This window comes from Mus caroli, chromosome 2 (assembly GCF_900094665.2).
Source record: "Mus caroli chromosome 2, CAROLI_EIJ_v1.1, whole genome shotgun sequence".
In the NCBI taxonomy this organism is placed as follows: domain Eukaryota; kingdom Metazoa; phylum Chordata; class Mammalia; order Rodentia; family Muridae; genus Mus; species Mus caroli.
Genome location: NC_034571.1, coordinates 84,351,794 through 84,362,791, shown reverse-complemented (window position 1 = coordinate 84,362,791; position 10,998 = coordinate 84,351,794). Strand labels below are relative to the sequence as shown.

The 10,998-nt window shown below is 39.5% G+C and overlaps 1 protein-coding gene across 1 annotated transcript; it reads left to right on the top strand.

Annotated features, from left to right (window-relative positions):
- Positions 1–1,115: 1,115 nt before the first annotated feature.
- On the top strand, positions 1,116–2,024 carry LOC110286459 (olfactory receptor 140). Its single transcript, XM_021152783.1, has one exon. The coding sequence runs from the start codon at positions 1,116–1,118 to the stop codon at positions 2,022–2,024; it is 909 nt and encodes a 302-aa protein (XP_021008442.1).
- Positions 2,025–10,998: the final 8,974 nt, after the last annotated feature.

The following is a 10,998-nucleotide window of genomic DNA, read 5'->3' as shown; positions in this document are numbered from 1 at the left end:
TTATTCAACTTTACAGCCTTAGGTGTTAGGAAGGGAATAGGGAGGAAAGGGGGTGGCAACCAGCTCTTAGCACAAGGCCATTTGATTTGTTAAAGAGATTTGAGAGGGGATCACTTTCTCACGGGATGGTCTCTGACACCCACCTTTCCTTTCTTAATATTAAGAGGACACGTTTACTTGTCCAGGAGCTCCCAGCACCCATGGCTACCTTTACTTTCACTTCCAACTCAAAGGATCTGATGTATGTCTGGTGGCTGCTCTGAATGAAAAGATTGGAGGTGTTTTCCCCATCAACTAATTACTCTGAAACTCAGTTCAGCAGGGGTAGGCCTGCTACTGGTAGGGGTGCGGATGAAGAGAACTGTTGAAGATATTCTTATAATAGATTATTATTGTCTTTAAAAATAAAAAAAAATGGGTTTGAGGATTGGGGTGATGAGCAAGCACGAAAAGAGCAAGCATGCAAAGAGATTCCTGTATGCGTGTGAAGATCAGAATTCAGATTCCCGGAACTCCAGTAAAAGCTGGCAGATGTTGCAGACCAGCTGTATTCCCAGCATGCAGGAGACAGAGACTCTGGTGTGTCTGGGGCAAGTTGTCTAGCCAGATAGCTGTATCTGCAAGCTTTAGTTCTTACTCAGTGAGAGAGGCTATGCCTCAATGTATAAGACAAGGAGTAGCTGAGAAAGACCCATGATGTCAGCCTCTGGGGCTTCTGCACACACATGCATGTACAACTGCGCACACATGTGAACACCCAAATATGCATGCATCAAACCACAAAAACAGACACACACAGGCACATCCACACCCACAGACATCCCCCCCATGTATGTACATGCATGATAAAAATGTACTGCTTCTCTCATGCCCCAAAGCAAAAAATACAATAGCTTGAGAGGTATTTATTTTGTCTATTCCTTTATACTTCTCTGAAATAATTAACTAGAAATAACATGATTTATATTGCTAATAGGTCTTTATTGTGGGATTCAGAATTTAGAATAACTATACTCTGTAAAAACTGTTTTCCTTCAGCCTCCAGTTACTTGAAATGTTTCAAAGAGTCAGTAACTGAACTTCCTTGGTAAGTCTCTGGATGCAGCTGAGAGTTCATGGATAGTTCACGCAATGTCACAGAATTTTTCATGCTGGGTCTCTCCCAGAACCCCCAGGTGCAGAGGATGTTGTTTGGGCTTTTTCTGCTGGTCTTCCTGGTCTCTGTTGGGGGCAACCTGCTCATCATTATCACTATCACCTTCAGTCCCACCCTAGGCTCCCCTATGTACTTTTTCCTCTCATATCTGTCCTTTATTGATACTTGTTATTCCTCTTGTATGACACCCAAACTCATAGCTGACTCCCTGTATGAGGGAAGAGCCATTTCTTTTGAGGGCTGCTTGGCCCAGTTCTTTGTGGCTCATTTATTGGGAGGAACTGAGATCATCCTGCTCACAGTGATGGCCTATGACCGCTATGTGGCCATCTGCAAGCCCCTACACTATACCACTACCATGACCAGGCATGTCTGTATTGTGCTGGTGGCAGTGGCTTGGCTGGGTGGCATCCTGCATTCAACAGCTCAGCTCTTTCTCGTCCTTCAGTTGCCCTTCTGTGGCCCCAATGTAATAAACCACTTTGTGTGTGACTTGTATCCTTTACTGGAGCTGGCCTGCACCGACACATATGTCATTGGCCTGCTGGTGGTGGCCAACAGTGGTGTGATTTGCTTGCTGAACTTCCTCATGCTGGCTGCCTCGTACATTGTCATCCTGCGCACTTTGAGGTCCCACAGTGCAGAGGGAAGACGGAAAGCTCTGTCTACCTGTGGAGCCCACTTCACTGTTGTTGCTTTGTTCTTTGTGCCCTGTATATTTATTTACATGAGACCATCATCTACTCTGTCCATAGACAAAATAGTAGCTGTGTTTTATTGTATTTTGACACCCATGTTCAACCCCCTGATATATACTCTGAGAAATGCAGAGGTGAAAAATGCCATGAAGAATCTCTGGAGAAAATGAAGAATTGTGAATGGACGATACAAGTTCCAGTTGGGGAAATAAATCATAGCTGTTTGAATTCACATTTTGTATGGGGCCTAAGTGATTGTCAAAAATTTCAGGATAGAACTGCATGAATATTTGAAAATTTGTAAAAATCCACACTTAGAGTTTCTTCATAACATATTCCCTCAAACTCAAGAGTATAGAAGAGCAACCTTTGTCTTCCTCACCTATGTTTAAGAGGGAATCTCTCCTAACCTGGAATACTAAGCATCTGTGATGAGCATAGTGGCTTTGTTGACAACTAGTAATTTGCTGCTCCACCTTGGATGCTGCACTGTGCATCACTTTAGTCACTGATGCTTCATCTGCATCTGTATTCCATCTTCAGTAATAACAGAAGAAACTATAGCTTGGATATTGACAATACAGCAAGTGAGCTTAGCATTGACAGCTCAAATTATGAAAGTATACAAGGTTTGTTTGTACCCAAATCAACATGGACATGATTACCTAATATAAATGATATTTGAAATAGTGAAGTACATTTCTACATAGTATATATAGGTGAGCCCTCATCATACACAAATGATGAATGTTAATTCAGTGTATGGTATGCTCCTTTAAAACATGTTTTATTTATTTTTTATTTACATTCCCATCATTTTCCCTTCCTTGTCCCCCCTCACATAGTCCCTCCCTCTATCCCCCTCACCTTTTCCTCTGAGATGGTGAGCACCTCCTCCTTCCACCTTCCTGATTATTTCCCACTTTGGTACATTAAGTCTCTGCAGGATTAGGTGCATTCACAGCCCAGGGGTGGGGGTGGGGGTTGGGGGACAGATTCTACAGACAGGCAACAGTTTTAGAGAAAACACCTCCCCTCCAGTTTTGGGGGAGAACAAAATCTAAACAAAATGGATGATTTTCTAGGCAGATACCATTTACCAAAGTTAAATCAAGATCAGGTAAATTATCTAAACAGTTCTATGACTCTTAAGAAAATAGAAGAAGTCATTAAAAACAGTTCAAGTAAAAACCACTCAGGTCCAGATGATTTTAGCACAGAATTCTGCCAGGCTTTCAAAGAAGGGCTAATAGCAATACTCCTCAAACAATTTTACAAAAGAGAAACAGAAAGAACACTGCTAAATCCATCCTATGAGGCCATAACTACATACCTGGTACCTAAACAGCAGAAAGACTCAACAAAGAGAATTTCAGACCAAATTTGCTTCTGAATATCAATGTAAAAATCCTCAGTAAATTTCTCACAAACTGAATCTAAGAACACATCAAAAATTTCATTTGATCATCCCAGCTTGCTGAGTGCTCAGGTCAAACTGACCTGAGCAGCCAGGAGGACCTCCATTCTCCCCCTTCTCTGTCCACACTCATCAGACCTGTGGGTCCTTAACCATACAGGTAAGCTTCCCTTCCCTTCCCCTATGCATCTTCCCTGATTGCTGAGTCCTCTGAGCAGCCTGCTATTCCAGGGCAACCTTTTCACCTCTCCTCTCACCTTCATTAGGCCTGCTGTTCCTGAATCATACAGGTAAGATTCTCTTTCCCCATCCATCTTCCCAGATTCCTGAGTCCTCTGGGCATTCCAAGCTGCCCTGAGCAGTCTGCTAGGCCAGTTGAACCTTCATTTTCCCTCCACATCTCTACCCACATTCATCAGACCTAAAGCTCCAAACCATACAGACCTGCTGAGGCAAAACCATATAGCCCAAGGATACCCATCTGTGGAGAGCTTTTGAGGCTGCTTCCAGAAATTTGGTAAGAATTTGTCATTGTGTGAGGACTTAGATAAGGATATTTGCATTTGGGCTAATACAAAGCTCAAGGTAAACTCAACCTAGGAATGTGTGACATTCCTTTTATCTTGGTCATCCTGGTAACCCCTAGAAACAGTGATGGGGGGGCTTTGTTTATTGCCTTGTTTGATCTCTTTGTTTATTTCCTTGTTTGATTACTTGTCTTTGATCTAAGAACTGACCCTATTCTTTGAAAGTACCTAGAATGGTATAAAAGCAGACTGAAGAAAAATAAACCTGCTTCAGCCTCAACACTGGCTGGAGTCCTGTTATATAGTGTTGTCTAATTATCTTTTTCTTTTTAATCCTCCTCCCTCCCTTGACATCCTGTTGACTGACTGAGCTGACTTGGTCACCCATCAGAGATCTGCCACACCAGGACAACCAAAGTGAACTCCAACTCTCAATACCTATTACAGCAGGAACATCTAGGGACTAAAACCACCCAGATGTATAAAGGCACTTGAAAGAACATAATCAACAAAAGTTAAAACAATGACACCTTTAGAGCACAGGTCCCCAATTACAGCAAGCCCTGGATATCTTAATACAGCAAAAGCACAAGAAAATTATCTTAAATGCAATCTTATTAAGATGATAGAGGCTTTTAAAGAGGAAATAAATGAATACCTTAAAGAAATACAAGAACATATAAATAAACAGGTATAAGTCTTTAAAGAGGAAAGAAATAAATCCCTTATAAATGTGTACAGGAAAATAAAATTGAACAAGTGAAGGAAATAAATAAAACTGTAAGACCTAAAAGTGGAAATAGAAACAATGAAGAAAACACAAACTAAGCGAATTCTGGTTATGAAAATTTAGAGAAGAGAACAGGAACAATAAATACAAGCATCACCAACCGAACACAGGAGATGGAAGAGAGAATCTCAGTCATAGAAGACACAATAGAAGACGTTGATACAATCATTTGATAAAATGATAAACCTAGTAATTTTCTGACACAAAACATCTAGGAAATCTAGGGTACCGTGAAAAGACCTAACCTAAGAATAATAGATTCCTATTATAGAAGGAGGAGAAAATAATAGAAGGAGGAGAAAAGTCAAGAGCCAGAAAATATTTTCAACAAAATCATAGAAGAAAACTTTCCCAAACTAAAGAAAGAGATGCCTATAAACATACAAGAAGCTTATAAAGTACCAATAAGACTGGGCCAGGAAAATAAAAGTCTTCTTGCCACATAATAATCAAAAAGAAAATCTACAGAACAAAGAAAGGATATTAAGAGCAGCAAGGGAAAAGGGTCAGGTAATATACAAAGGCAGAACTATCAGAATCACACTGTAGCTCTCAACATAGACTCTAAAATCTAGAGGGGCCTGAACCTTGGATGCCAACCTAGACTCCTATACCCTGAAAAACTCTCAATCACAATTGATGGAGAAAACAAGATATTTCAAGTCAAATCCAAATTTTAAAAATAACTATCCACAAATCCTGCTCTACAGAGAATACTAGAAGGAAAACTTCAACCCTAGTGCTCTGACCTGCAAGGATAGTTAGCAGGGACCTAGGGCAGGGGAGAGAGAGTGAGAGGGACAAGAAACATGAAGAATGAGAACAAGACAATTTTACTGATCAAGCTCTGAAAAACTTCATTCTGGGATGGCAATATAAGAAAGAGGAGGCTTCAAGGGAGGGGGGAAGAGCCCAGGGGCTCTCTGAAGGTCAGGTAGCAATCTTTAGTTCTTGGAACCAATGGTCACAGTGCACTCTCTACCCACAAATATTCTTTCTGTTATGAGCACGAATGTGCTCTCAGGGCTGTTTATGTAAGCTAGAAATTTTCCACAAGGCCATGGCTGAGGCCATGGCTTCCGGCACTCAAGAATGTTAACTACATCTAAGAAAAAACAGGAAATGAGTAATTCCATACCAGCAAAACAAGAGAAGTCCACACACACCCACACACACACACACCATCAACATCAAAATAATAGGAAATTGCAATTACTGGTCATTACTATCTTTCAACATCCATGGACTCAATTCCCCCATAAAAAGACACAGGCTAGCAGAATGGATGTGAAAATTGAATTCATAATTCTATTGCATACAAGAAACATACCTCAGCAATAAAGACAAATATTACCTCAGGGTAAAGGGTTAGAAAAAAGTTTTCCAAGCAAATCGACTCAAGAAGCAAGCTGGAACAACAGTCTGGGTTGTTTGGGGGGGGGGGAGGTCCCTGTGGGGCCACTTCGGTCAACAATGTTATTAGATATAACATATTCCTTGTATTGGAGGCCTCATTTGGTGATGAGAGATATCCAAGAGGATTTTGAAAAGAGGAAAATGTAATCAGAATATGTTGTAAAGAAAAAAACAATTTTCAATAAAGGAAAATAGAAAATAATCAAGAGCAAAAAAGAATGAAGATTTAAAAATTGTTTGTTTTTTTTTTTAATGAAAAAGAAAACCCAAGTAAACCTAGCAAATGGGTGGTGATATTGATGCTGAATTCTGTCTGACCTTTCTGAATCAATAAACTAAATGACCTTCTTCCAAAAGAGAAAAAAAAAAAGAAAGAAAGAAAGAAAGAAAGAAAGAAAGAAAGAAAGAAAGAAAGAAAGAAAGAAAGAAAGAAAGGAGAAGCAAGCTGGAGTAGCCATTCTAATACCTAATTAAATAAATTTTCAACTAACCTAAATTAATCAAAAGAGGCAGGGAAGGATACTTCATACTCATCAAAGGAAAAAAAATCTATCAAGATGATATCTCAATTCTGCACATCTATGCCCCAAGCACAAGAGCACCCATATTTGTAAAAAAAAAAAAAAAAAAAAAAAAAAAAAAAAAATTGCTAAAGCTTAAATCACACGTTGAACCACCCAAATTAATAGTGGGAGACTTCAACACTCCCACTCCAATTGAAAGGTCATCCAGACAAAAACTAAACAGAGAAATAATGAAACTAACAGATATTATAAATATTTCACCCAAACATAGAAGAATACACCTTCTTCTCGGCACCTCATGGATCCTTCTCCAAAACTGACCATATAGTCGGTCACAAAGCAAGCCTCAACAGATACAAGAACATTGGAATCACACCTTGAGACCACCATGCACTAAAGCTGGACTTCAACAACAACAGAAACACTGGAAAGCCTATGCACTCATGGACATTGAACAACTTTCTATTAAATAATCTCTGAGTCAGGGAAGAAGCTAAAGACTTTCTAGAATTCAATGAAAATGAAGGCACAACATACCCAAGTTTATGGGACACAATGGAAGCAGTATTAAGAGGAAAGTTCATAGCATTAAATGGTTCTGTAAAGAAATTAGAAAGTTCTAATACCAGAATTTAAAAGTATACTTGAAAGCTGTAGGAAACAAAAAGGAGCAAGTACATCAAAGAGGAGGACAAGGTAGGAAATAATATCAGTCCTGAAATCAATCAGTTGGAAATTAAGAGAACTAAAAGAACTATACAAAGAATTAACAAAAACAAGAGCTGGGTCTTTGAGAAAATTAACAAGATAGACAAACCCTTAGTCAAACTACTCAAAAGACAAGAGGAATATACCAAAATAAACAAAATCAGAAATGGAAAGGGAGACATAACAACAGACACTGAAGAAATTAAAATAATCTTTAGGTTTTATTTCACATAAATCAGAAAATCTTAAGATATGGATGATTTTCTAGACAGATGCCACTTACCAAAGTTATATCAAGATCAGAAAAATATTTAAACAGCCCTATAACTCCCAAAGAAACAGAAGCAGTCATTAAAAGCCTCCAAACCAAAATGAAAAAAACAAAAGCCAGAAGTTTAGCCCACAATTCTACCAGATTTTCAAAGAACAGCTTATACCAACCGTCCTCAAACCTTTCTACAAAATAGAAACAGAAGGAACACTGCAATATTCATTCTATGAAGCCACAATCACCCTGATATTTAAAGCACACAAAAACTCAACATCAAAAGAAAACTTCAGACCAATTTCTCTTGTGAACACTGATGCAAAAATACTCAATAAAATACTTGCAAACTGAATTCAGGAGCACATCAAAAACATCATACACCATGATCAAATAGGGATACAGGGATGATTCAATATATGAAAATTTGTCAACATACTCTACCATATAAACAAGCTGAAAGAAAAAAAATATGATCATCTCATTAGGTGCTGAAAAAAAGCCTTTGATAAAATCCAATACCCCTTCATGTTAAAACTATTAGACAGATAAGGCATAGAAAGCACATACAGAAACATATTCAAAGCAATGTACAGCAAGCCACTAGCCAACATCAAACTTAATGAAGAGAAACCTAAGGCAATTACATTAAAATTACACAACAAGGCTGCGGATTCTCTCCCTATCTGTTGAATATAGTACTTGAAATTCTAGCCAGAACAATAAGACAACTAAAGGAGATCAAGGGTATACAAATTGGAAAGGGAGAAGTCAAAGGTTTGCTATTTGTGAATGATATGATACTGTACATAAGCAATCCCCAAAATTCTACCAGAGAATTCTTACAGCTGATAAACAGCTTCAGCAAAGTGGCTGAATACCAAATTAACTCAAAGAAACCCTCTTTTATACAAATGACAAATGTACCAAGAAAGAAATTATGGAAACAACACTCTGTACAATAGCCATGAATAATATAAAATATCTTGGTGTAAGTCTAACCAAGCAAGTGAAAGATCTCCATGACAAGAACTTCAAGTCCCTGAAGAAAGAAACTGAAGAAGATATCAGAAAATTGAAAGATCTCCCATGCTCATGGATAGCTAGGATTATCATAGTGAAAATGGTTAACTTATCAAAAGCAATCTACAAATTCAATGTGATACCCATCAAAATTTCAGTACAATTTTTCACAGTACTTTAAAGAGCAATTCTCAAATTCATATGGAAAACAAAAATGCAGGATAATAAAAATAATCCTAAACAATAAAAGCACTTCTGGAGGAATCACCATCCCTGTCTTCAAGCTGTACTAAAAGCAATTGTGATAAAAATTGCATGGTACTGGTACAGAAACAAACATTTTGATCAATGGAATCAAATCAAAGAACCAGAAATAAACCTACACACCTATGGACACTTGATTTTGACAAAGAAGCCAAAGCCCTACAATGGAAAAAAGGAAAGCATCATTAACAAACGATGCTGGTCTAAGTGAATGTCTAGATGTAGAAGAATGAAAATAAATCCACATTTGTCACCCTGCACAAAACTCAAATCTATGTAGATCAAGGACCTCAACTTAAAGTCAGATACACTAAATTTCATAGAAGAGAAAGTGGGAAGTACCCTTGAATCATTGGTACAGGAGACAATTTCCCGAACAGAACACCTATAGCTCAGGTTCTAAGATCAACAATTGATAAATGGGACCTCATGAAACTAAACTGGGTGGGAGGGGGTCAGGGAGGGGAATGGGGGCTGGGTTCAGGATCATGTGTGGGGAGGGACAGGAGTGATGGCCAGATGGCCAAGAGAATGAATGTAAATCTGCAACTGTAGGGTGTGGAGATGTGCGGGCCATCTCTAGTCAGAGAAAGAGACCTGGGATTAGGGAGGCACCCAAGAATCAATAGGGATGATCTTAGCTGTGGCTCACAGCATTGGAGATATGGAACCTGAAGAGGCCTCATCCTGTAGCAAGGAATCCTAGTGGAGCATTAGGGACAGCAACACACCCACAAACCTTTTGACCCAAAATTTATCCTGTCCTCAAGAAATGCAGGGACATGGGATGTAGCAGAGACATAGGGAATGGTCAATCAATAACCAGCCCAACGAGGGACCCATCCCATGGGCAAGAACCAGTGTCTGGTACTATTAATGATACTCTCTTATGCTTGCAGAAAGGAGTCTAGCATGACTGTCCTCTGAGAGGCTCCACCCAGCAGCTGACTCAGATAGATACAGACACCCACAACATCTACCACAGTGGATGTAGCTTGGGGACTCTTATGGAAGAATAGGAAGAAAGATTGAGGGCCCTGAAGGGGATAGGGATTACTCAGGAAGCCCAACAGAACCAACTAACCTAGACCTTTGGAGCTTTCAGAGTCTGAATCACCAACCATAGAACATACACAGGCTGGACTTAGGCCTCCCATACATGTATAGAGATATGCAGATGGCTTTCATGTGAGTCCCGAACAACTGGAACAAGGGCTATCCCAAAAGCTGTTGCTTGTAAGTGTGATATGTTCTTCTAGCTGGGCTGTATTTTCTGGCCTCAGTGGGACAGGATGCACTTAGCCTTGCAGAGACTTGAATGTGCCAGGGTGGGGGGGTGTACAGGAGACCTCTACCCACTCAGAGAAGAGAAGGAGGGGGAGATGGGGAAAAGATTGTGGGAAGAAGTGACTGATAGGAGAGCAGGCTGTAAAGTGAATTGTAACCTTCCCTCCCCAGCCTGAGACCTGTTTGCTCAGGTCTCAGTGTTAGAGAGCATCAGGGTGGAGCTTGCCACCCTATCGTCCTGCCACTCCTACTGCCACTGCCTGCCAACTAGCTGTTCCGGAGCTATCACTTGTTCACCTGCAACTTTACTCCAAGATGATTTGGCGGGAATCGGGCCCCTTCCTCTGCTTCATAACTGAGTGTCGGATCTAGTAAAATTGAACCTTGATCAGACTGTCTTGGTTTCGTCTCTCTCTCATGCCGCCTGGCCCACCTCTTCTCTTCCAGGTTTCCAAGATGCCTTTCCAGACTAGAACCCAGACATGTGAGCCACTAGTCGGACACAACAGTGAATATATCAATCAATCAATAAATAAGAAAATACGTTGCATCTCCAAATATTGGATTGGACTTTTTTAAATATAACTTTTATGTTTTGATGTTTCTTGAGTGGTTAGTTGTTGTTATCAAGATATATTACATAAGCCGAAACTTTAATTTTTATTAAAATCCATCCAGATAATTATGCAAATCCATTGCAGTCATGTTCCTGCCTGCTCTACTTTATGATACTCAGAACCAGATACTCAGAAATTGCTATAATTTACTAAATGCATGCATACTAAAATCTTTGAAAACTTCCACAAGTGTCCTTTTATCTCAACTACTTCAATGAGTAATTCCTAAATGCAAAGATGCTTCCTAAGATGAATGGTATCATTTTCCAAGATGGCAAACCAACATTTAGGGAGTTCCACTCTTTC

Excerpts from the sequence above, each read along its gene's own strand:
- LOC110286459 (XM_021152783.1), top strand. The coding sequence starts at position 1,116 with ATGGATAGTTCACGCAATGTCACAGAATTTTTCATGCTGGGTCTCTCC.